The 27,976-nt window shown below is 45.1% G+C and overlaps 1 protein-coding gene across 1 annotated transcript; it reads right to left on the reverse strand.

Moving 5' to 3' along the window:
* Positions 1-241: 241 nt before the first annotated feature.
* Positions 242-27,949, reverse strand: LOC310993857 (sodium/hydrogen exchanger 3-like; the record flags this gene model as incomplete). Its single annotated transcript, XM_083982340.1, has 15 exons — positions 27,825-27,949; positions 18,316-18,618; positions 16,896-17,056; positions 14,584-14,662; positions 14,281-14,458; positions 13,129-13,349; positions 10,393-10,595; positions 9,190-9,279; positions 8,967-9,037; positions 7,763-8,038; positions 5,493-5,622; positions 4,050-4,223; positions 2,834-2,861; positions 2,030-2,116; positions 242-540 (listed from the first exon to the last, which is right to left on the reverse strand). The coding sequence occupies exons 2-15, from the start codon at positions 18,437-18,439 to the stop codon at positions 242-244; spliced, it is 2,121 nt and encodes a 706-aa protein (XP_083838466.1). The 5' UTR covers positions 18,440-18,618; positions 27,825-27,949.
* Between the last annotated feature and the right edge of the window lie 27 nt (positions 27,950-27,976).

Genomic DNA, 27,976 nt, shown 5'->3' on the forward strand with positions numbered 1-27,976 from the left:
ATTTCTCACAATATACAGTAAATAGGTCAAACAAATATTTTTGTCCCGAACGAACAATATACCACACAACAACTCTTCGGCATTGTGGTTTTTTTGTATTAGCGCCTATGGAACACACTGAGGACTTCTCCTTTGTTTTCACCGGCGAGGGGGCGTGGCCTTTTACGTGACGTAGGGTTACTGTCTTCTATGAGCAGTCTGTGTGTGTGTGTATGTGGGGGAGGGGGGGCGTGAGGTGCTGCTACAGGTGATCACTGTCTCTGGGGGGAGGAGGAGGGGGAGGGGGAGGGGGCAGCTCCTGTCCGTCCCTCTGCGGGGGGGCGTCGGCCATCATGAAGGAGTCGGTGGAGCGGCTGCTGGTGCGGAGGGGGGCGAGGCGCCGCAGGTTACTGGGCGTCCACGGCAACATCACCTGAGCTCGCTGGGAGGGGGGCGGGGCCACCGCGCTGCTGTCCAGCTCCGCCTCCGCCAGCCAGGGGGGGATCTGCATCGGGTCGGACGGGTCCAGGTCCGCCATGAAGGCCGGGTTCTCGATGCCGGCTGCAGGCGGAGGGAGAGGGGTTTATCTATAGGGCTCGAAAGGTCATGTGATTCCGTGATGCATTGTGGGCCGTAATCGCCATTCTTACGGGCACCAGTTTACGTTGCCATGGGAACTCACGGTAGAGACCGCAGGACAGAGCGAGAGAGAAAGGACACTAATTGCTGCATATTAAACAACATAAGTTTTTTATTATAAATAACCGATGTGAAAATGTTGTGAGCACACCAACATGTCGTGTGATGGAGGAGAAAGTAAGGTTTGGTCGTTTTGACGGCAGCTATCCAAGCCATTCGGCGCCTCTTGGTCAGCTCCAGTCAGCTCTGAGACCCAAGGTCCTTGGCTGGTTTCCAAGCAGGAAACGGAAAAATCTCAGCTCATCGAGCTTTTTGCCGTTGTGATCATGCGAACGATTGTGGCAGCTAATCACACAACAAGTCTGCACCATCTCACCAGAACAAAAAAGAAAAACACTACTGAAAACTCTCTACCGAGGATACTTTACCATAGACACTCCACTACAACAATCGAAATGCCCGCAAAGCCCATAATGCATTGCAGTTTCCCCACCCCGTGACGTCACCCTTTCGAGCCCTATTGATATACGGTCACTATCCACCTTTTTCCGAACGTCAAAAACGTAAGCCTGTTTTGCCGGTGGAATTTTATGTTTACGTTTCCATGGTTTCGGTAGTCGCAGTAAATGCATGGATTTTTTTTTTTTTTTTTTTTCAAAATCTGTAAAACGCATGGATCATCACAGCAGCTTTTAACAATGGATATCACACAAATTGACGTCCGTGTTAAAAGCCAGCGTTAATAGATCCATGCGTTTACCGCAACTATGACAACGACGGAAAATCATGGAAACGTAAACGTACAATTCCACCAAACCGGCAAAACCGGCTTCCGGGTTTTGACCATAGATGCCGTTCGGAAACTTGTGGATAGAGAGCCGAAGCGGAAGCAGGAAGTAACGTCGCCATGGGAACTCAATTCGGAAAAAGTCTCCATGTAAGTGAACGGGAGTCAAAGTTTTATTTCGTGATCCGATTGAATTGTGCCATGAGAAAAAAATGTGACCTCTACCTGTTTAAAACACATTCACGTTCATGAAGAGAAATCAGCAGTTTGTTGTAAAACTATTGTAAAATAAAACTCCTTAGAATCCGTAACCAGAAAGACTCCAGGTGGCGTTGGTGACTTCACCACATGGCGCCCTTCCTTTTCCGTGTCAGTTGGTGACGATAAACTGCTGATATTTTGGCATGAAACGTGATGTTTTAAGTAGGTTAAGGACATATTTTTTTCTCATGGCACAATTCAATCGGATCACGAAATAAAACTTTGACTCCCGTTCACTCACATGGAGACTTTTTCGAGTTGAGGTCCCATGGTGACGTTACTTCCTGCTTCCGCTTCGGCTCTCTATTCTCATTATCGCTTATTGACACAACAACAGAGGGTGTGTGGGGGGGGGGTCGTTACCTCCGGCTCTGTAGGTGACCCTCATGGGGAACGAACCTCCTGACGCCTCGTAGCCTGAAGCTCCATCCGCCCCCGGGAAGCCGAAGTCTGGACGAGACAAGTTTCAGTGAAGTGAATGTTAACCAACATTTAATAAGAGTTTATTAACATTGATTATCCGTTTATTAACTTGAACTAATGTTTACTATCATCTAATAACAGTTTATTAACATTGATTATCCATTTATTAACATGAACTAATGTTTAGTAACATTTAGTAACAGTTTATTAACATTGATTATCCGTTTATTAACATGAACTAATGTTTAGTAACATTTAATAACGGTTTATTAACATTACTTATCAGTTTGCTAACATTTAATAACAGTTAATTAACATTGATTATCCGTTTATTAACATGAACTAATGTTTAGTAACATTTAATAACGGTTTATTAACATTACTTATCAGTTTACTAACATTTAGTAACAGTTTAACATTGATTATAGTTTACTGACATTTAATAATGTTTGCTAACATTTAATAACGGTTTATTAACATTAACTAATGTTTACTAACATTTAATAACAGTTTATTAGCATTAACAGTTTCAGTTTATCAACATTTAATCACAGTTGAACATCTATTGTCAGTCTATTACCATTTATTAACATATACATATATTATTATCAATATATTAACATTAAATTATCCGTTTATTAACACTAACATTTACTAACATTTAATGAAGTTTATTAACATTAATGAACAGTTTATTATCAGTTTATTAACATGAATCAACAGACACTGAGCCATAACTTTTACCTTTGTCATATGAGTTTCCGTTTGACATCTGCAGAGAAAACACTGAGTCATTAACAACATTCAGAGTATTACGACTATTAATAATAATAATATTTGCAACACCATCATCGTATGTTTCCTGTTTGAGTTAACAAAATAAAACCTAAACCTGTGAAAACTACTGAAATGAACTAAACCATCATGAATATTATCAGTAGTTAAATAGTTGAGGTGTCGTCTGTTAAAATGTTAAAGGGACAACGAGGAGTTTTGGAAAAGCGAAGCGTCAATTCTTTGACCGGCGCAAGACAGACTCATGTTTTCATTCATCAAGAATTAAAGTCAGAGGTTCGAAGACGATCAGATACCGTCGTAGTTCCGACCATACACGGCGATTCAGCTGCGTTATTCTCATGACTCGCCGCGAAACCGGAAGTAAAGAAACGCTGGTCGGCTCAACCAGCGTTTCCGCCACCACTAATAATAACAAAATAACGATAGAGACAAAACGATATATTTATCGAAAATGGGCCCATTAACAAGTAGTAACGTAGATTCATCCACATTAAAGCAGAAGTAAGCAATATTTTTGTGTTAATATAAGTCTTAAATAGTTATATCTTCCGACAGCAATCACTTACATAGAGTGTTTGGACCGAAACACGGGTCTGTCAGTCACTCTGCTCTGCTCTGAGCCGAAGAGAAAACATTTATCGTATCCTACAAGTTTTATCCAATGAGGAGAGAGAACGGCATGAAGGGCTGTGTGTGCAGCCAAGGGATGCGCCTGAATGTGGTGACATAGGGACGAGGACCAATAGATCCATGACGAGGGCGGGGGCTGCTAACTCGGCTGACAAGAAGTTATGGTGCGTTCAAGGCAACCCGTAACTCGTGTTTTTCCGACCTGTGAAGTGGTACCAGTTCGATCTGGTACGAGTTCACGGGTCGGAAGTTACGAGTGGCCGTTATAGTGACTTTCACAGGTAAAACAGTTCGGAAAAACACGAGTGGGTTGCCTGGAACGCTACAAAGTCATAAGTTGTGACTTGAAGCTGTAATTTACGGTTTCAAAAGCCTGCCTGGAACGCAGCATTAGCCAAAACGACCAGATCGCTTACTTCTGCTTTAACAAGTGTGGGTAGCGTAGATTCATCCACATTAACGTGAGACTTTTTTATAATCAAATAGAAACTCCTCGTTGTCCCTTTAAAGACTAATTTGGGTGAGCTCCGACCTTCTGCTGCTGCTCCTTCTTGGTGTGCTTGGAGATGGTCTTGGGGGGGGCCACGCCCATCTTGGCCGACTTGAAGGACTCCAGACGGTTCCTCATGGTCCTCTGGAAGATCTCCTGGACCTCGTCCTCGTCCCGGTTCACGTCAAAGTGGCTTCGGCTGTACCTGTGACGGTGCTGGGGAGGAGGAGGAGGAGGAGGAAGAGGAGGAGGAGGAGGAGGAGGAGGAGGGGGAGGGGAGGAGGAGGAGGAGAGGAGGAGAGGAGGAGGAGGAGGAGGGGGGGGAGAGGGGAGGAGGAGAAGAGGAGGAGAAGAGGAGAGGAGGATGATAGGACAAGGAGAGAAGGAGGGGGAGGGGAGGAGGAGGAGAGGAAGATGGGGAAGGGAGGAGGAGGAGGGAGGGAGGAGGAGGGGGAGGGGAGCAAGGGAGGAGGAGAGGAAGAGGAGAGGAGGAGGGGGAAGGGAGCAGAGGAGGAGGAGGGGAGGAGGAGGGGGAAGAGGAGGAGGAGGAGGGGAGGAGAAGAGGAGTAGGGAGGGGGAGGAAGAGGGGAGGAAGAGGAGGAGGGGAGGAGGAGAAGAGGGGGAAGGGAGGAGGAGGGAGGGGGGAGGAGGAGGAGCAGAGCAAGGGAGGAGGAGAGGAGGAGGATAGGACAAGGAGAGGAGGAGGAGAAGAGGAGGAGGAGGAGGGGAGACAAGGAGGAGGGGAGGAGAGGAGAGGAGGGGAGGAAAGGAGAAGAGGAGGAGGGAAGGAGGGGGAGGAGGAGAGTAGGAGGAGGGGAGGAGGAGTTACTCACCCAGAGAGTCCATCATGTAGGTATCATGCAGTGACTGTGACAGTGTAGTATATGTAATATACAGTAGTAGTGTATAGCATGTGTATGTAGTATGCGTAGTATGTATAGTAAATGTAGCTATACTGTATTGTAAGACAAGATAAGATTACACTTTATTGTCAGATCACTCTGAAATTTGTCTTGCGTCCCATGACGTCCAAGGTTTCACACAAATAATAACAAAATACCAAAAACATACATTTACAAAAAAGCATAAATGTTACCCTCAAAGGTCACATTTAAAGAAAAACACAAACTACCTCCTAACTCCATTCACAACATAAATCCAACATTACAATGTGTCTTTGGTGCAACACCCAGTGCTCAGTCTGTACATGAACCCTAGGGTCTAGTCGACTTAGAGCCCAAACTCTGATTTAACAGTTTGACAGACTGAGGGACAAAAGAGTTCCTCAGCCTGTTCAGTCGAGCTTGTGGAACTCTAAACCTTCTGTTTGATGGCAGAAGCTGATATTCCTCGAATAACACATGAGAGGGGTCAGATGAGATATTACTTGCAAGAGACAACATTCTTTTTCGTATTGTGTAGCGTATAGTGTGTGTAGTATCTATATGTAGTAGTGTATGTGTAGTGTTGTGTAGCTGGCCCTACCTGCTTCCTGCCCTTGTACAGGTGCTGCTGCAGCAGGTGGTGAGTGTTGACGTCCTCGGCTCCTCTCAGGCCGTTCATGTTCATGTTCTGCTCGTGCATCTCCAGACTGACGGAGGGGACCGGCTCTCTCCTGCAGGGGAGACGGACACACGGGAAGTTAGTTGTTGCTACGGCGCCACCTGTCTTGTTGCTAATGGATACAGATATGACACGATACGAAATATGGACAACATGGATGGCAGTAGGAACGTGAGTATCGAACGTGAATCACATTCGTTCGTTTAATGTCATAAAAGTTTTTGTCTAAAATGTATCTGACAGTGTAACGACCGTTTGACCATAATACGTTTACTATTTATATGCACGTTGTCAAATACAGTAATATATATAATATTGATCTTTTTGGAAGCTCGCTAGTTAATGAAACCAAGATACTTTTAATACTGTGTGCTTAAAGGTGTACAGAAAAGAAAATTGAATTAGAGCCCACTTTGGGTCATAAAATTAATGTGATAACTCATCTTTCAGACGATGTAGGCCAAACTTTGTGCAAAATTCTATTTTTGAGTAAATCCGGGATGAAAGTGTGTATTTTTTTTTCCGCATTGGATAATGCAGGCGCACGGATTATACGTCAGCCTGTACACGATTCATCAGCCACTGATATTGGATCCGTCATCCGTCATTCAAACGTCTGAGACACGCACACACACACGGAGCTCGGGCTCGCCCCAAGCTTTGAATATCCCGCCCGCTCGATAACGACCAATCAAATTCGTTTTCCTCACTTGGGTAAACTCGTGTTGCAGCTCGTGACAACTCGGCGCGACAAACAGGACAAACGGCCATTTCTGTACACCTTTAAATTAAACAGAAATAAAATTATAGGCTATGTGTGTGTGGGCCAACGTGTTCATAAAATATAAAATGTCATACTTTTGTGGAAATGTTGGCCCACACTGTCAGATACATTTAGACAAAAAAATGTATGACATTAAACAAATAGTTTGATCCTCACGTTCCTACTGCCATTCATATTGTCCATATTTGGTATCTGTCATATCTGTATCCATTAGCAACAAAACCAATAGTAACCCCATGCAATAGAACATCTAAAAGCATTTTATTTCATTATAGGCTGTTAAAAAAAGTTTAAAAGTGTTCCAAGCTTCACAAACAATTAGATCTTGGCGTTTTATTTGGATTTTGCCCTGTCAAAAAAACAATAGTGCGGGTCCAGACTGTGCAGTTGCAGTTGTCAACCACTAGGTGGCGTTAAAGGATAATTTACGTTTTTTTACAACCTGGACCTTATTTCTAGCATAAAATATGATCATTTACTCACCCAGACAACTTTGGTGTCATTTGGAGTTGTTTTGACGAAATAAGCCCCAGTGGAGCGGCGCGTATATCCGTATAATGCGAGAGCACGGGGCAGCGCAATGCAGCCTCTAAATAACACATTATCCGCTGCGAAACTCGTTCATTTCGCCAATATTTTGTTATGATACACTAGTGCTATTCCCCTCCAAGCCCGTGGTGGCATGTTATCAACATCCGGGGTCTGTAGGTTGACCTACTGACCTCTGATCTGGATGATGTCATCTCCGACCGCTGATCGGCTCATTCTGATAATAATCATTCTGCTTCGGCATTCGGGTCCATTTTTAGCTCAACTAGCCGGAGCTTTAGTGAGTCCAGGTTGAGGAGAGGAAGCCTGTGGAAGCTGAACTTCATCCAGCTGCTCATTTTGTTCTGACAAGTCAGAAACACGCAGAAACGAACCATAGCATTAGTGGTAGCAAGTTAGCCGCGCCGCACCGCGGTCGGAGATGACATCATCCAGATAAGAGGTCAGTAGGTCAACCTACAGGCGCAGCATGTTGATAACATGCCACCACGGGCTCAGAGGGGAATAGCACTAGTGTATCATAACAAAATATTGGTGAAATGAACGAGTTTTGCCGCAGATAATGTGTTATTTAGAGGCTGCATTGCGTGCCCCGAGTAGCTACTCGCATTACACGGATATACGCGCCGCTCCACTGGGGCTACTTTCGTCCAAACGACTCCAAATGACACCAAAGTTGTCTGGTTGAGTAAATGATCGTATTTTATGCTAGAAATAAGGTCCAGGTTGTAAAAAACGGAAATTATCCTTTAAGGGGTCTGAACGTGCAGGTCTCCAGTCTGCAGCCAGATAGTATTGCTCAGCTCAGTGGATTGTCGGCTCCGGCCCTGTGAAGGTGTGAGTGGTCGTGTCCTCTCACCTGAAGCCGCCGGCGGCTCCGTGGTCGTCCGACATGTCGGCCATGATGTCGGGCATCGCCTCCGAGAACTCGTCGCCCAACTTCTTCTTGAAGTCGAGGATCGCCGTCTCGTTACGGACAAACTCCAGAGACCCTCGACGTTCTCCCTCGGCCACGTAGCTCATGGCGTCCTTCAGGTTGAGCTGGTGGAAGACGTTGAAGACGTAGTCACGACTCTTCCTAGCGGACGGTTTCATCAGAACCCAGGACATCCACGTCTCCTCAAAGTGCTTCCACCTGAGACACAGAGAGACAGAGATAGAGGTTATTTTATTTGTATATATTTGATTCTGTGAGTTGTAGGGGAGACCGGGGACAGTTGCAACACTTTTTGCATTTGGCTCTCTTACTCAGAGACGGTTTGGATTAGACAAACCAAATTTTTATACAATAAACTTACATTTGTCTGTTAATAGTCAACACAATTAAAAGATGATTACAGAATGAAAAAAAAGACTTTCAGTGACATAGGATGAATGGAACAATTTGTGAGGGAATAACTTTTATATTGCCATTGTCATTTATTCTCTCATCATTTTAATATTAGCAATACAACAGTAAAAAAAAAATTAATGTCAAAATACTGTTTTGTGGTCTGTTTTTATATTCATATATATTGCACGGGGACAGTTGCAAGTCGTTGCAACTGTCCCCGTCCGGTCAGCCATGATTAAACTCCATGTGCTAGCTAAACAAAGTGCTCTTGATACATGCTAATCATATCACCTTAAAGTTAACATGTCACTCCTTTAAACCATATACTGTAAGTTTGAGCAGAATCACACACAGAGTGACAACAGTTTTAACAAAAACAAAGCTTTCATACCTCAAAAACATTTTTATTGCAATAAAACCTGGAGCATCTTTTGAATTCAACTGATTTTTCTCTGCAAGGGGGGGAATCCAACTATGCATGTGCAGTGTGAGTATCATCACTCTAGCTTGTTCATGATTGGAGAAAAATGACATGTTGCAACCATTCCCTGTTGCTACTGTCTCCAGTCTCCCTGTCTTTGTTTTGTGCTTTGGCGACAGTTTTCGTAACATTCATGACAATAAAGTAAATTTGAATTGAATTTAATTTAATTGAGAGAGATGGAGACAGAGAGACGATGAAGTGTCCCTCCGTCTCAACCCATCTCACAGCTTCAGTGTCTCCACCTACTTGTCCCTCATGTAGTTGTGTCCAATCTGTCCTGAGATGTCCTCTATGGCCACCAGCATGTGGTCAAACACCTGAGCAACGAGAAGGAGGCGGAGCCACAGAGACATAAACATAAAACATAAATACATCTAATCTCCTCATACTATAATATATTTATATGAGAAAAATAAATATGTAAATGAATATTAATAATAGATCAATAATCAAAGACTTTGATCTCCACCTTGTTCTGGACCTTCTCCACCAGCGTCAGCTCCGTAATGGCCGCTCTCTTCACTTTGAGCCAATTGACCAGAGGCTTCATCGTTATCCCCTGGTAATTAAACAACAGGAACAGTCCTTTAATTAACGAGGGGGGGGGGGGGGACAAGGAGGAAAGGAGAAGGAGGAGGAGTAGAGGAGGAGGAGGAGGAGGAGTAGAGGAGCAGGAGGAGACAAGGAAGAGGAAGAGAGGACAAGGGAGAGGAGGAAAGGAGGAGGCGAGTAGAGGAGAAGGAGGGGGAGGACAGGAGAGGGGGAGGAAGAGGAAGAGTAGACGAGGAGGAGGAGAGGAGACAAGGAGGAGGAAGAAGAGAGGACAAGGGAGAGGAGGAAAGGAGGAGGAGTAAAGAGGAGGAGAGGAGACAAGGAGGAGGAGGAAGAGAGGACAAGGGAGAGGAGGAAAGGAGGAGGAGTAAAGAGGAGGAGAGGAGACAAGGAGGAGGAGGAAGAGAGGACAAGGGAGAGGAGGAAAGGAGGAGGAGAAGAAGGAGGAGGAGAGGACACAAGAAAGAGGAGGAGGAGAGGAGAGGAGGAAAGGACGAGGAGAGGAGGAGGAAGAGGAGGAGGCAGGAGAGGAGAAGGAGGGGGAGGACAGAAGAGGGGGAGGAAGAGGAGGAGGAGGAGGAGAGGACAAGGGAGAGGAGGAAAGGAGGAGGAGTAAAGAGGAGGAAAGGAGACAAGGAGGAGGAGGAAGAGAGGACAAGGGAGAGGAGGAAAGGAGGAGGAGAAGGAGGAGGAGAGGACACAAGAAAGAGGAGGAGGAGAGGAGAGGAGGAGAGGAGGAGGAAGAGGAGGAGGCAGAGGACAGGAGAGGAGACAAGGACGAGGAGAATTAAAGAGGAGAAGAGGAAAGAAGGAGGAGATGGAGGAGGAGGAAGAGTGGTAAAGAGGAGGAAAGGAGGAGTAAAGAGGAGGAGGAGGAGGAGGAGGAGGAGGAGGAGGAGGAGGAGGAGGAGGAGGAGGAAGAGAGGACAAGGGAGAGGAGGAAAGGAGGAGGAGAGGAGGAGGAAGAGGAGGAGGCAGAAGACAGGAGAGGAGACAAGGATGAGGAGAAATAAAGAGGAGAGGAGGAAAGGAGGAGGAGGAGGAAGAGTGGTAAAGAGGAGGAAAGGAGGAGGAGTAAAGAGGAGTAAAGAGGAGGAGCCTGAGTGGGCGGGGCCTGTACCTGCAGCACCACGGTGAAGTACACCACGATCAGCGTGGTGCTCACCATCAGGTTCTTCTCCTTGATCTTGTTCTCGTCCAGCATGACGGCCAGACCGTAGGCCACGGCGCCGCGCAGCCCGCCGTAGCTCAGGATCACCTGGTCCGTCAGGCTGATGGGGACCAGCCGGAACTTGTTCAAGATCCAGGTGAGGAAGAACACACCTGCACACACACACACACACACACACAAAACCATGCTGTCCATTAGAACGATGCGTCAACGCGGCGGCCATCTTGGTCAGGGGGAAGCCGTGTCTACTTACTGCATTATATAGCCTATAGTCCAGTCATTTTATGAAAAAGGGTTGAACAAATTGCAACAGAAGCAAACTCAACTGGTTTTGTATCCTCAACATGTCCTGAGTGAGGGGAAAAAAACCCAGAAGAATCCCATTAGGGGAAAGTTTAGAAAAAGACCCAAATATAGCCCATTCATACGCCTATTAATATTTTTTCTCACCTGAATAGGGTAAAATTTTTAACCTTTAAATATCTCCATGAAAATTACTGAGTTGATTACTTACATTAAGACAAACAAAAAATGTATTACAAGTTTTTTTTAAATTCTTTGTTAACAGGAGCAAATTTGCGCAAATTTGCGTAAATTCCACCGTTTTGACGGCACATGTATACGTAAAGGTGCTGTGGTGGTACCAGCATGAAAATTGGAATGAGTTGACTCCAGAGGTTCATAAAGGGACCTGTGTATTGTCTTGAAATTTCAGACCAAGTCACGGAGTTTACTTTCACTTTCGTCAACTTACCAACTGTAGCTTTAATGAGCTAGGGCGCTTATAGGCTACCATGTAAAACGAGTGCTTCCCGCAGCGACCGATTCTTGAAAAATTGCAGTCATCTTGAAATTTAAAGTGATTTCTTGTCGGTTGACCAATGGAGTCAACTCATTCCAATTTTCATGCTGGTACCACCACAGCACCTTTATATATACATGTGCCGTCAAAACGGTGGAATTTATGCAAATGTATGCAAATTTGCTCATGTTAACAAAGAATTTCAAAAAAACTTGTAACACATTTTTTGTTTGTCTTAATGTAAGTAATCAACTCAGTAATTTTCATGGAGATATCTAAAGGTTAAAAATGTTACCCTATTCAGGTGAGAAAAATAATTAATAGGCGTATGAATGGGCTATGTTTGGGTCTTTTTGTAAACTTTCCCCTAATGGGATTCTTCGGGGCTTTTTTTCCCTCACTCAGGACATGTTGAGGATACAAAATCAGTTGAGTTTGCTTCTGTTGCAATTTGTTCAACGTTGACCCCTTTTTTGGGGACTATTAGTCAACAGAGGCAGAGGTCTGTCAATGATTAAAATCACCATAACTCACTGAATATTCAACCAATTTTCAACTGTTTGGTTTATTATAAATGTCAGACATATATTTATGATACAGCATAGATTGATTTTTTTTAAAAATATATATTAACCCTTCTCTTGTGTCCGGGTCACCAGTGACACGTTTTCAGGTTTTAAATGCATGAAAGTATACCACATAGATTTGTTTATAGCATCAAGGCTTTTTGACTTTGTCAGAAACCTCTATTTAAACTAAATAAAACCTTAAATTTTTTCTTGTTCACAAAATTCTAAAATGCTCTGGTTAGAATTATGACATTTGTGTTGTTAGGGTTGGTTTTGACCCAGTTATAACAATAAGAACAACAATGAGAGTTAAAACTGAAATCATAAGTGCAAAACCAACCTTTTCATGGATAAGGAAGCCTAACAACGTAACCAAGAGATGAGAAACAAATGGGACGATAAATAACAGTTTTTAGTGTGTTTTACAGCTGATTTAAGACTCAAATCAAAACTGACCCTAACACCATAGATGGAAGCAGAAAGCTAACACAAGACGAAGGTTAAATACACTTACATATTCAGACACACACACACACACACACACACATGCATACATACACTGGAACTTGTTCTACAAAGCAAGGCCGTAATTACCATATACATTGGGGGGGGGCACATCCCCCCCAAAATTCAAATATGCTCAAAATGTCCCCCCCAATATATAGCTAGCTGATTAAAAAAGAAAAAAGTATCCCATGTGTTAGCGAATTTACCGTACTTTCCGGACTCTAGAGCACACCTGAGTATAAGCTGCACCAGCGACATTTTAAAAGAAAATACATATCTAGTCCGCACTTGAATATAAGCCGCAGGTTTTCATGTTGTAACATGAGATATTTCCACAGAAAGACAGTATTTGTTTACAACGAAGCCGGCAAAAAATCAAAAAATGGAGCTGTGGATAACTTTATGTAACATATACGATGTTATGGCGTGTGTGTGTTTGTGTAGTCTTAACCGTCATAATGGAGTGCGTTTGTGTTGCGGTGTGCAGAGACAAGAGCTGGGAAAAAAAGTAGCAGCTTATAGTCCGGAAAATACGGTAAAGTAGCCTATAATATAAATATAGAAAGAGAGAGATTTGGTCCCCCCCCCCCAATGTTGACTCCATGGTTATGGCCTTGCTGCTACAAAGGTCTGACCGGGTCTGACTGCTTGTCAGACGTTTATATGTCTATGGTCAGAAACCCCCGACCCAAGATGGCGGCCGTGTTGACGTGCCTGGCAAGCCCGAATGCGGCATCTACGTGTATATATCTATGCATATAACAACACACACACGGCGCCACCTGAGCTGCGAGTGTGAGCGCTCACCGATGAACCTGTAGACGACGACGAAGAGCAGCGTGAGCAGGATGAAGCCCGTGTTCCAGACCCACAGGTTCCTGTCGATGGCCGAGATGCCGAGGAAGACGAAGATGATGGTCTCGGAGCCGTTGGCCAGGACCTTCATCATGTAGCGGACCGTCTGCACCGAGCTCTCCGCCATGTTGGAGTTGATGTACTTCTGACAGCAGATCCCACAGAACACGATGCTGCACACCACACACACACACACACATTTGTCACCAGTGTTGGGGACGTTACTTTGAAAAAGTAATTTGTTATAGTTACTAGTTACTTTCCCCCAAAAGTAACTGAGTTGGTTACTGAGTTAAAGGGATAGTTCAACATTTTGGCAAATTGGCCCATTGCCATAATCCCTATAGTCATAGCAGTAGGTTCGTTACCTTTAATTGTTGGTGCAAGCTGTTTTTAGAACGGCGGAGCAGAGCCGTGAGCTGCTCAGAGCTACACTACGGAGGCTCATTATGGGATTTCTTGGTTTCCCTCATCAAACTCATCAAATACACAATCCAACAACTCCACAACGCTCTGGTGGACAAGTTGTGACCTGCACATTCACCACGCTAAGAGATAATAACACAACGTTACCAGACAGAGTTGTTTTAGAGGGAAATGCAGAGACTGCTTGATGAAAAACTGTCCCTGAAGGCAACGTGCATCAGTGGTTTTGCATGAATTTACCTCTAAAACAACTCTGTGTGGTAACGTTGTGTTATTATCTCATAGCGTGGTGAATGTGCAGGTCACAACTTGTCCACCAGAGCGTTGTGGAGTTGTTGTATTGTGTATTTGATGAGTTTGATGAGGGAAACCAAGAAATCCCTCGAGCCTCCGTAGCTTAGCTCTGAGCAGCTCACGGCTCTGCTCCGCCGTTCTAAAAACACCTTGCACCGACAATTAAAGGTAACGAACCTACTGCTATGACTATAGGGATTATGGCAATGGGCCAATTTGCCAAAATGTTGAACTATCCCTTTAAAACATGATAAAAGTAATTAATTACAAGGAAGGTAACTTTATAAAATGCTCAAATATGTCAGATTACTTGGACTTCCCTCCCTAAAATCAGTTTATCTGGAACTAACTTAGTTTGTGTGTGTGTGTGTGTGAGCTGCGTACGACAGGATGGCGGACAGCGACAGCATCTCGGCCGTCAAGTAGGACAGGTAGCCCAGGACGAAGACGAAGCCCGGCTCGATGATCTGGATGTTCTTGGTGCAGCGAGTGATCAGAGAGATGAGGAGGCCGAAGACGAAGCCCATCAGAGAACCTCCGAACGCCACCACGAAGAACGAGACTGAGCACAGAGAGGAGGAGGAGGAGGAGCTTATTTATTACCCACAATGCCTCGGTGCAGCTGCTCAGGTGACAGTTATTATTACCCACAATGCCTCGGTGCAGCTCAGGTGGAGCAGAACTTACTGATTCCCTTGATGATCTCCACTGCGTTGATCTTCGGACCTCCCAGAGACACGAAGGCGTCAAACACGTTGAACAGAACCTGAGGACAGACAACAACTGAGTTCTGGGTCTGGGTCTGGTTCTAGTTCTGGGTCTATCCACAAGTTTCCGAACGTCATCTATGGTCAAAACCGGAAGCCAGTTTTGCCGGTTTGGTGGAATTATACGTTTACGTTTCCATGGTTTTCAGTCGTTGTCATAGTTGCGGTAAACGCATGGATCTATTAACGCTGGCTTTTAACACGGATGTCAATTTGTGTGATATCCATTGTTAAAGCAGAAGTAAGCAATATATTTGTGTTAATATAAGTCTTAAATAGTTATATATTCCGACAGCAATCACTTACATAGAGTGTTTGGACCGAAACACGGGTCTCTCAGTCACTCTGCTCTGCTCTGAGCCGAGGAGAAAACATTTATCGTATCCTACAAGTTTTTATCCAATGAGGAGAGAGAACGGCATGAAGGGCTGTGTGTGCAGCCAAGGGATGCGCCTGAATGTGGTGACGTAGGGACGAGGACTGTTATGGTGCGTTCAAGGCAACCCGTAACTCGTGTTTTTCCAACCTGTGAAGTCTTACCAGTTCGATCTGGTACGAGTTCACGGGTCGGAAGTTACGAGTGGCCGTTATAGTGACTTTCACAGGTAAAACAGGTCGGAAAAACACGAGTGGGTTGCCTGGAACGCTACAAAATCGTAAGTTGTGACTTGAAGCTGTAATTTACGGTTTCAAAAGCCTGCCTGGAACGCAGCATTAGCCAAAACGACCGGATCGCTTACTTCTGCTTTAAAAGCTGGTGTGATGATCCATGCGTTTTACAGATTTTCATTGAAAAAAAAAAAAAAAATCCATGCATTTACCGCGACTACCGAAACCATGGGAACGTAAACATAAAATTCCACCGGAAGAGCAAAACAGGCTTACGTTTTTGACGTTCGGAAAAAGGTGGATTACTAGTGTTGCACCGATACCGATACTAGTATCGATAGGGGGCCCGATACCGCACTAAAATGCTGGCATCGGTATCGGCGAGTACTAACCAATGACGCACCGATGCCATTTACTGATAACTAATATGAACGCAGCAGCGCCTTGTGTCTTCTCTCGCCCGACACTCACTGCTGTGTGATCACACGTGTTCAGTGCATGCCAAGCCAAGTAAGGATGTAAACAATTAAATTAATTGCAGTTAATCAATCCTTTTCTAGGTGTTTTTTGTGAAATGTAAACAAGCAAAGCCGACATAAAGTAGCGGGATCTCTATTTAAATGTGCAGCAGACCCTCATTGGACCCTCAACATTATTTAAAGGTTAAATAACGTGTTACTTAAAGAGTACACTAAACCCCTAAACCACTTTTTTCTGCTGAAAACAAATATATTTGGGTATAAGGTAGTGTTGTCAGTTGATTTTGGTCCAACTTTTGACATTTTAGTCAAAATATTTCAATTTGGTGTATTTTGTTGTAAAAATGTAGAGTACTGCCCTCTATGGGTTGAAACACGGCTATTACAATCGAATTTTTCTATTGGCTGAGATGGAGGCGGATGACGGTTTGGAGGCAGCTTTCGTCACCGGCCACTAGCTCCCTGACCAATCAGCACCGGCTGCTGCCTGCCGCTAATGGTTGCTAGGCACTCTAGCTGCTAACGGCTGCTAACAGCTGCCTGAATGGGAATCGTTAGTGCGGCCGGCGCTAACGAGCCGTTAACGAGCTAACGAGCCGGCGGATCAGCTGTAGATGCACTGTGTAACGGCTCTGGTGTCCGCTCCTAGTAGTGTCCGCGCTATGAATGCGTTAGTAGCTCGTTAGCACTAGCAGAAGTGTCGATGTGTGTTTATTACTTTTTTTTCTCTTTTGTGTGATTTCGCGGGTGTGAATGGGGCGCAGGGGGGAGGGGGGATCGGAGAGTGCTCCTGGAGCCCCGCCCATAATCAAGGCATTTTTTGAATTTCAAGCTTAGAGCACATCATCCAAAACTGAGGGGTTTAGTTGCTCTTTAAACATTTTACCAGGTAGGCAATAAAAAGTTCTACTGGATTATAGTAGTAGAAGAAAAAAAGCTCTTATATTTTTTTTTCCAAACGGTGCGGTATCGGTACGGTATCGGTATCGGCCGGGTATCGGAATCGGTATCGGGGGCCAAAAAATGGTATCGGTATATGGATTACTAGTTGGTGTTCTGGTTCTCAGACTGCGACCTGAGGAAAGGTGTAGCTACCGGCAGCGGCAGCGGCAGCAGCAGCAGCAAAGCATGATGGGATACGAACCACGGTGACGCCGTCGTTGAGCAGCGACTCTCCGAACACCATGATGAACAGAACCTCGTTGACGTGGACCTGCTCGAAGATGGCGATGACCGCCACCGGGTCCACGGCCGCGATCAGGCTGCCGAACAACAGGTACTGCAGCAGCCCGATGTCCAGGTCGCCTGGAGACAGACAGACAGGTGAGGACAGACAGGTGAGACAGGTGAGATAGAGACAGGTGAGACAGGTGGGACAGGTGAGATAGAGACAGGAGAGACAGGTGAGGACAGATGAGACAGGTGAGACAGGTGAGATAGAGACAGGAGAGACAGAGACAGGTGAGACAGGAGAGACAGAGACAGTCGAGCCAGGTGAGACAGATGAGCCAGGTGAGACAGGTAGAGACAGGTAGAGACAGGTGAGGACAGGTGAGGACAGGTGAGACAGGTAGAGACAGGTAGAGACAGGTGAGGACAGGAGAGACAGGAGAGACAGGTGAGAAAGAGACAGGTGAGGACAGGTGAGGACAGGTGAGTTAGGAGAGACAGGTGGGACAGGTGAGATAGGAGAGACAGGTGGGACAGAGAGACAGATGACACAAGTGAGACAGACACAGATCAGACAGAGGAGACAGGTTAGACCAGGGGTCGACAACCTTTAGTATTAAAAGAGCCGTTTGGGCCTTTTCCCACCATATCGAAACCCACTGGGAGCCACAAACACCCCCCCCCCCCCCCCCCACGGCGTCGCCGCACCGAATGCGCGCGTCAGTGTCGCTTTGGGTTGTGAGCGCATCCTACATTGAAAGTAATCTGTGCACACTAAAGACGCTAGAGGTGACCAAAATCACCGAGGCGTCCGCCTTTGGCTCAGAAAGGCAGAGAAATTGTAGGATCAGTTGCAGCAGTCTCTTTCATTAATAAAGGCAGCCCCAAAAAATGCCAGTTTATATAATGTCTATTTCAGTATGCCGTCATTCCTTGATTTCCGTGACGTACAGCAGCATATGAGACTTGGTTCAAGGTCCGATATAGAAATATATATTTTCAAAATAATAGCTCAGCAAATAATTTCTCTCACCTGGTTATAACTGCCCCTGAACTTCACTGCACGGGTTGTAAGACGTCACTTTCATTTTCACGAGCTCTCATCTTTGAGACGCAAGCGATGTTTACTTTATGGTGGAAAAAAACCTAGGCTACGTGATGCATATTTTGATTGACAAAATATTGAAACAAGTTTTTTTTTTTTTTTTTTTCCCTCCCCAAAATGAGCTTGCCCTCTCTAAACCAGGAGAGCCACACGGGAGCCACGGCAGAGTGACGAAAGAGCCGCATGCGCATGACCTCTGGGTTAGACAGGTGACACAAGTGAGCCAAAGACAGGTGAGAAAAGCGAGACAGGTGAGACAGGTGAGACAGGTAATCCAGGTGAGCCGTACCCATGGCGCCGCCCTGGTGGCAGCCCCACAGCGACAGCCCCAGACTGGCGGCGTTCCAGCAGGTGCCGATGATGGCGTAGATCAGGATGCCGCCCAGGTTGCTGAAGAACAGCTTGTTGGGCATCGAGTAGCCGGCGTCCAGGATCACCTGGGGCAGCAGGTAGAAGAAGAAGAGCGTGGGCGTCAGCGTGAAGGTCTGCCGGCCGTCCGCCCCCCAGATGATCCCCCCCAGCAGGAAGCCGAAGCAGATCAGCAGCGCGCTCTCCGGGATGACGCTGGTCACGTGGTGGTTCGACTCGATGACTGACGACGACACAGAGAGGAGAGAAGAGAAGACAAGAGGATTGTTATGTAAGTTGTGTTTTGAAAGTACTTAATTGTTGCCCCTTTTTTTGGCTTTTAGGTTGCCTTTAACTTCTGGCAGTGGCGTGCACAGACTTTTTGAAGGGCAGGGGCGAAAAGGAAAAAAAGGGGCACATAATAGCGCGTCCTCGCCACTGAAGAGGGCACTTTAGCACGCGTTTTGGCTTCCCTGAGGGCACTTTAACACGAGTTTTGGCTCCCAAGAGGCCACTTTAGCACATGTTTTGGCTCCTAGATGTGGCTCCTAGAGGGCACTTTCAGGGCTGCCAAGTTTCAGAAAATGACAAGAGTGAGACTGTAGTGACATGGTGCGTTTGGCCTGTTTTACAATATCAATACTTTAAGACTAAAAAACGTCAATTTGGCCTGTTTTAACACGTGTTTTGGCTTCCAAGAGGGCACTTTAGCACACGTTTTGGCTCCTAGAGGGCACTTTAGCACACGTTTTGGCTCCTAGAGGGCACTTTAGCACACGTTTTGGCTCCTAGAGGGCACTTCAGCACACGTTTTGGCACACATTTTGGCTGCCATGAGGGCACTTTAGCACACGTTTTGGCTCCTAGAGGGCACTTTAGCACACGTTTTGGCTGCCATGAGGGCACTTTAGCACACGTTTTGGCTCCTAGAGGGCACTTTAGCACACGTTTTGGCTCCTAGAGGGCACTTTAGCACACGTTTTGGCTGCCATGAGGGAACTTTAGCACACGTTTTGGCTCCCAGGGGGCACTTTAGCACGCGTTTTTCAACAATTGGGCCACGAGGGGGGCGACTTCTGGCCAGGGACAACGGACGAAAACTAGCCTTGTTGGCTAACTCTGGCCCACTTACAGTTTTTCTTTTAACTCTGTTGATTAGTGTTGCACTGTCCCTATGAAATAAACTAATAAATGAAATGAAAAAAATAAATGAAATGAAAGGGTCACTGGACCAATCAGGAGAGAGGGTGGAGATGATGTCACAGCAGAGAAGGAGGAGTCGGACAGGTCACACTCATCTTCATCAACTCATCTTCATCCTCAATCAAACACGATCAATACAGAGAACCAGCTGCAGCAGCCTGAGGTTCCTACAGGTGAAGACCTACAGGTGAAGATCTACAGGTGTAGATCTACAGGTGAAGACCTACAGGTATACAGGTGAAGATCTACAGGTGAAGATCTACAGGTGAAGACCTACAGGTGAAGATCTACAGGTGAAGACCTACAGGTGAAGACCTACAGGCGAAGATCTACAGGTGAAGATCTACAGGTGAAGACCTACAGGTGAAGATCTACAGGTGAATATCTACAGGTGAAGACCTACAGGTAAAGATCTAAAGGTGAAGATCTACAGGTAAAGATCTAAAAGTGAAGATCTAAAGGTGAAGATCTACAGGTGTAGATCTACAGGTGAAGACCTACAGGTAAAGATCTAAAGGTGAAGATCTACAGGTGAAGATCTACAGTTATAGAGCTACAGGTGAAGACCTACAGGTGAAGATCTAAAGGTGTAGAGCTACAGGTGAAGATCTACAGGTGAAGATCTACAGGTGAAGATCTACAGGTGTAGAGCTACAGGTGAAGATCTACAGGTGAAGACCTTCAGGTGTAGAGCTACAGGTGAAGATCTACAGGTGAAGATCTACAGGTGTAGATCTACAGGTGTAGAGCTACAGGTGAAGACCTTCAGGTGAAGACCTTCAGGTGTAGAGCTACAGGTGAAGATCTACAGGTGAAGACCTACTGGTGAAGATCTACAGGTGAAGATCTAAAGGTGTAGACCTACAGGTAAAGATCTACAGGTGTAGAGCTACAGGTGAAGATCTACAGGTGAAGACCTACAGGTGAAGATCTACAGGTGAAGATCTACAGGTGAAGATCTACAGGTGTAGAGCTACAGGTGAAGATATACAGGTGAAGATCTACAGGTGTAGAGCTACAGGTGAAGATCTACAGGTGAAGATCTACAGGTAAAGATCTAAAGGTGTAGACCTACAGGTAAAGATCTACAGGTGTAGACCTACAGGTGAAGACCTAAAGGTGAAGATCAACAGGTGAAGACCTACAGGTGAAGATCTACAGGTGAATACCTACAGGTGTAGAGCTATAGGTGAAGACCTACAGTCCTGGTCTGAGACGAGGACGTGTCTCTGTCTTCACCTGTCCTCAACACACCTGTCCATCATCAGCACCATCAGTGCTGTGTTGCCACGGAGACGCCCTGGGATGGATCAGGTCCAGAGTGTCACCGTGTGAACGAGCCAATGATCAACAAGCTGAGATAAGATTAACTAAGACTGACTGGAGCTCAGGCTCAATGATCCACACACACACACACACACACACACACACACACACACACACACACACACACACACACACACACACACACACACACACACACTGAGACATGTGTTGCATTCGAAGACAGCAGAAGAATACGTGAAGGAGAGTTTCCTGTTTAGTTCTGAAGACAAGTAATAAATAATCTGAACTAAACTGAAACACAAACATGAACAGAAGAAACTCTGTGTGAGAGATCACACACACACAGGCATGCATGCACAGGCACACACAGGCACACACAGGCACACACACACACACACACACACACACACACACACACACACACACACACACAGTCCTGTTGACTTTGTTGCAGTAATAAAGGAAAGTCACTGAAGCAGCTGAACTCTCTGCAGCTTCACAACTGAAACAATAAACTGACTTTGACAATATATTGATCAATGATCATTGATCAATCTTTAAACTTCAAAGTTCAGCAGCACACACAGCATTTTAATCAATATTAAAATCAGTTTAATGTTTCTCATCCTGCACAGACGACTTCAGTGTGTGTGTGTGTGTGTGTGTGTGTGTGTGAGACACTGTAACACTTTCTCAGTGTGTGTGCCATAAATAGCTCTGTTCACTGTGCAACACACTGAAGTTTTGTCACATTGAAACTTTATTTAAAATCACTTCCTGAAAGTTTTTCTTCATATTTGAGACGTTTTTTGTCGTTTTATCAAAGTCAAAAGTGAAAGTCAGCTCTAATGTCCATTCCACAATATGTAAATGTACGGGATGTAAAGAGAATCGAAATTGTGTAATTGGTGCAGACAGTAAATAAACAAACAGTGTACACTGCAAAAACCCCAAATCTTTCCAAGAATATTTGTCTTATTTCTTGTCAAAATGTCTCATTTCTACTCAATACGAACCTCTTTCCACTTAAAATAAGACTCATCACCTAAAAATGTACTTGTTTTTAGATAATTTTCACTTATTTCAAACTAATTTTCACTTGAAATAGGTAGAAAAAGTTTTTTGTGCTTGTAATAAGGAAGAAAAACTTGCTCCACTATCAGATTTTTCTACTTGTTTCAAGTGAAAATCTGCTTGAAAGAAGGAAAAAGTGTTTAAAAACAAGCTCCTTTTTATGTGATGAGTCTTATTTCAAGTAGAATGAGATTAGTTTTGACTAGAAATAAGACAAATATTCTTGGTAAGAGTTTGAGTTTTTGCAGTGTGAAGGCTGAAAGGTGTTTTTTTTTTGTGTGTGACCTTGACCTTTGACCTCTGTCGTTGCCTCGGTATAGCGGCCGACCCGACCCAGGTGTGTGTATCTGTGTGTGTGTGTGTGTGTGTGTGTGTGTGTGTGTGTTACCTACCCAGCTTGCCCAGCCCGGCCACCAGCACCATCAGCGCCACCAGGTACGGCGGCTCCACGTGGAGCCACTTAAAGCTCACGATGGGAACCTCCGTCACCTCGCCGCCGTGGCTGTGGTGGTCGCTACGGTTACATCCACACGGCTGCTGCTGCTGCTGCTGCTGCTGCTTCACCTGGGGGGCCACGGCTCTGTCCTCCTCCCCCCTGCTGGAGGCCCCTGAGACGGACCCTAACCCCCCCAACGCCCCCCCCACCAGCAGCAGCAGCAACAGGACACAACTGGACTTCATCATCTGATCAGAACCAGGAGACGAGAGAAGGAGAAACTGAAGGAACTTCAACCGGACTGAGACTGAGACTGAGACGCTGCTGCTGCTTCCTCCTGAGGTCTCTCTCCCTCCCTCTCTCTGTCCCCCCCCCTCCTCTCCCTCTCTCTCGTCCTCCCTCTCGTCCTCCCCCAGTCTGTGTCACCGGCTCCTCTGGACAACTCTGGACTCAGCTCTTTGTTTGTACAGTATCTCCTCAGGACCAAGGCTGAGTGTGTGTGTGTGTGTAGTGTGTACAGCTGTACTTGTGAGGACCAGTTTGAGTTTTCAACCAGCAAAGTGAGGACATTTTATTACAAAGTGAGGACATTTTGGCCGATTCTCACTTTCTCAGACTCCTTCCAAGGCTGTTTGAGGGTTATTTATTATAATAGGTTATTATAATCAGGTTTGAGTTAGGTTCAGAGTAATGGTTTTGCACTTTGCACTTTATCTCTTTATTTTTTTTCTCATTTTTGTTCATTTTGCTCATATAACGTTGATTATGTATGCACTTTATCTCCTTTTTTCTATGTTTATTTGTTAGCCATAGAAATTTGTCTTGTTGTAATTTGTTATAGGGGTGGAACTTATGTACAAGCCAACCGGCTTCGTTCCCTCCGTGCAGCATTGAATTTAAATGTGTGCTAAATAAATAAACTCTAAACTCTAAACTCAGAGTAATGGTTAAGGTTAGACATTTGTTTTGGATGGTTAAGGTGTTAGGGTACGGGGCTAAAGGGACTACATTATGTCAATGAGTGTCCTCACAAAGATAGCATTACAAGGATGTGTGTGTGTGTGTGTGTGTGTGTGTGTGTGGGAGTACCTGATGCTCGTGCAGAGTCTGAGTTATTCAGTCACATTTGAAACATTCACTCACTCCTGTTTGGGCTTTAACACATTCACATCCTCTGGGTGTGTGTGTTTCCAGCTCTGGCCTCAGTAATGATTGACGCTGACGTTGCTCAACTCTGGTTAAACACTCAGAGTGAATGAATTCTTCTTCACTTCACAAACTTCATCTCTTTGTTTTTTCAACATTTTCAACAACAAAAAAAGTCTAATAAAATATTTATGAAAAGTTAAATTAACAATTTATCATCATTAACACAGTGACACCTGCGGCAGGTGGAGACCTGAACCAGAGCATCAGGAACAGGTCTGTGATTTGATTTAAAAGTGAAACTATTTTCTATCTTCTGTTTAGGTTTCTTTCCTGTTATTTTTGGGGCATTTCTGCTTTTATTTTGAAAGTTGAAAGGACAGTTCCTTTCAAAATAAAAGCAGAAATGCCCCCAAATTAACTTTTCCAACGTGACTCAGTCCGTGTGAGTCTGTCCTGTCTCTGTGTCCTGTCTGTCTCCACTGTGTCAATAAAGTTATCAAAATATAATAAAACAACGATTAGAGTTCAACAGACTGAGACGCCTTCAGGTGTCGAGGAGGACGGAGTTAATGTCACACACACACACACACACACACACACACACACACACACACACACACACACACACACACACACACACACACACACACACACACACACACACACACACACACACACACACACACACACACACACTTTAAAAGCTGTTAATCATCATTAGAGGAACATTAAGCTGCTGAGTCGTGAAGCAGCAGCCCCTTCCCCGACCGCCATTAACTAATGAGCTGAAACACACAGAGGTCACGTTGAGGTCACGGTGAGGTCACTGTGAGGCAGAGCTGTCAACAGTCTTCATATTCTGTAGGAGTACAGATTCAAGTCCTACTCAAGTAAAAGTAATAAAGTACAGGCTCTGAAATGACTTGCAAAGTAAAATCAAAAAGTAAAAATGAGTTGTTGCCATCAGTGATACAGGGAGACGTCCAGGACTGGTGGAGGTTGAAAAAGTAACGAAGCTGTTGTGACGATGTGAGGAGATATGTGTGTTCACATGGAGGAGGAAAAGTAAAAAGTCCCTAGAAAAAAAAACTCAAGTAAAGTACAGATACCTGAAAAATCTACTTAAAGGAATAGTTCACCAAAAAATGAAATTCATTAGTGCCTCCCCCTCATGCTGATGAATACTCTGGAGTAGTTTTTTATTCCTCAAAGTGATCTGGAGACCCGGGAGGCCGGTTCCTATAGTCCAATGAAAACTTTATATGAGAGTAATAGCGCCCGACACATAAACGTCCATAAAACTACACAAAAACCATTTAATATTCCTCCACGCTGCTCGTCCACTGCAATCCAAGTGTCCTGAAGGGAGATAGTCCAGAGTTTACTGGAAACTACGTCATTGAGGCAAGTCCAGTCACGTCCATGTGCATCGTCTGAACGTGAGAGCGCCCCCCAGGCAGATTCAATCCAGGACTGTTTAGGCTGTAAAAATGTCCTAAATGACGTTGTTTCCAGTAAACTCTGGACTATCTCCCTTCAGGACACTTGTATTGCAGTGGACGAGCAGTGTGGAGGAATATTAAATGGTTTTTGTGTCGTTTTATGGACGTTTTTGTGTCGGGCCCTACTCTCATATAAAGTTTTAGTTGGACTAGGAACCGGCCTCCCGGGTCTCCAGATGCACTTTGAGGAATAAAAAACTACTCCGGAGTATTCACCAGCATGAGGGGGAGTCAACAATGACTGAATTTCATTTTTTGGTGAACTATTCCTTTAAGTACAGTAACAAAGTATTTGTCCCTCTCTGAGGCTGAGACGTATCCCTCCGCCTCTCAGCCTAGTCCCAGTCTGCTCCTCTGTAACAGAGTCACCTGTGTGCTGGGAGCTGCTCTCAGATCAGTGCAGCTCACCGACTGTTCATTGTCCCTCAGTGAAAGGAGCTGTTGTTGTCCAGTGTGTGTGTGTGTGTGTGTTTGTTCACATCTAAAGTGTTTGTCCTGTTTCTGCTCATCAAACACTTATCACACCTGTGGTTGCCATGACGACAGCCTTTAATCAGCCGTGTCCTCTGATCCCTGTGGATTAATAGTAGGCCTACGTCTGTTAATATTTGTGTTAATAATATTTGTGTTGCGCTGGTACTTGTGTTTCTTTGGGTGTGAACTCCGCTGACCTGAGATCTGATTCATCACCGAGTTTCATTCACCTGCACAGGAACCTCAGGTGACTGCAGCGTCGCAGGTTCGAGTCCCACCATGTGCTCCTTTGTCACCTCGCTTCTGCCTGATCAGTTTCTATCTATCTATCTATCTATCTATCTATCTATCTATCTATCTATCTATCTATCTATCTATCTATCTATCTATCTATCTATCTATCTATCTATCTATCTATCTATCTATCTATCGTTCTATCTATCTATCTATCGTTCTATCTATCTATCGTTCTATCGTTCTATCTATCTATCGTTCTATCGTTCTATCTATCGTTCTATCTATCGTTCTATCTATATCGTTCTATCTATCTATCTATCTATCTATCTATCTATCTATCTATCTATCTATCTATCTATCTATCTATCTATCTATCTATCTATCGTTCTATCTATCTATCGTTCTATCTATCTATCTATCGTTCTATCGTTCTATCTATAGACATGAGGAATGTGTGTGTGTGAGTGTTATCCCCATTTATAATTGTGTGTGACATATTTGTGTCGGTACAAACACAGCTGTAACAGTTTCGGATCAACACACACACACACACACACACACACACACACACACACACACACACACACACTGACTGTAGCTACAGTGAATCAGCTGATTGTGTTTCCACTGATGATCCACACAAAGTCGTTTCCTGCATCTGATCCACAAAACCACCGACCCATATTTACAACAGCAGAGGTGTACACAAACACACACACACACACACACACACACACACACACACACACACACACACACACACACACACACACACACACACACACACACACACACACACACACACACTGTGCTGCAGCCCATTAGCTCCTGTTGTGTACACACCGTGATAATGACAATGTTCTGTGATCACAACACGACACAAGGATTCACTGACGCCTCAGAAAGAAACTTAAGGTTCCCCTTAAAGTCCAAATCCCTTAAAGTCAGAAGAGGAAAAGTCCCTCATATCATCCACAGCCGGATGTTTTGAACCTGAAGCGTCTACGTTCACAGACTGATGACATCATCTGTAACAGCTGTTGTAACTGGTCTGTTGTGTTTGTATCAGCTGTGACTGATCAGTGATGCCACCAACCTGCTCCAATCAGACCACAGATCAGTTTGTTCACTGATCAACTACTGTTTCAGATTAAAAACTATCAACAAAGTCTCATCTGCTCAGATCTCAGATCAGCTCATTGATCAGTAACATGAACTACACAACAGGCCTCATCGCCAACACGGGCAGCGTCCAGAGCAGAGGGAGGACCGGTTGAGGACCGGTTGAGGACCGGTTGAGGACCGGTTGAGGACAGGCTGAGGAAAGGTTTACCGGTTGAGGACCGGTTGAGGACCAGTTTAGGAAAGGTTGAGGACCGGTTGAGAAAAGGTTTAGGACCGATGTTTAGGACCAGTTTAGGACCGGTTGAGGACCGGTTTAGGACCGGTTGAGGACCAGTTGAGGACCAGGTGAGGACCGGTTTAGGAAAGGTTGAGGAAAGGTTGAGGAAAAAGTTGAGGACCGGTTGGGGAAAAGTTGAGGACCGGTTGGGGAAAAGTTGAGGACCGGTTGGGGAAAAGTTGAGGACCGGTTGGGGAAAAGTTGAGGACCGGTTGGGGAAAGGTTGAGGACCGGTTTACCGGTTGAGGACCGGTTGAGGAAAGATTGAAAACCGGTTTAGGAAAGTTGGCTTGGTTTTAATTTGTTTGGCCATGCTACAATAAAGGCTTTTTAAAATCACCTGCCTACTCTGAGTGCCTCAGTTCCCGCTACCACCCGGTTTAGGAAAGGTTGAGGACCGGTTGAGGACCGGTTGAGGAAAGGTTTAGTAAAGGTTGAGGACCAGTTGAGGACCGGTTTAGGAAAGGTTTAGGACCAGTTTAGACCGGTTTAGACCGGTTTAGTAAAGGTTGAGGACCAGTTGAGGACCGGTTGAGGAAAGGTTTAGTAAAGGTTGAGGACCAGTTGAGGACCGGTTTAGGAAAGGTTTAGGACCAGTTTAGACCGGTTTAGACCGGTTTAGGAAAGGTTTAGGACTAGTTTAGACCGGTTTAGACCGGTTTAGGACTCTGAGGACTTGGACTCACTGAGTTTGCAGATCCAGCAGACCAGGATCCACAGCGTCACCAGGTACGGCGCCGTCACATGGTGCCACTTCCAGGTCACGATGGGCAGCGTGGTGATGGGCGCTCCTCCGTGTCCGTCCCCGTGCTCGTCCCCATGACTACTGTCTCCATGA

Source organism: Trachurus trachurus (assembly GCF_905171665.1).
Source record: "Trachurus trachurus genome assembly, chromosome: 11".
Lineage (NCBI taxonomy): Eukaryota > Metazoa > Chordata > Actinopteri > Carangiformes > Carangidae > Trachurus > Trachurus trachurus.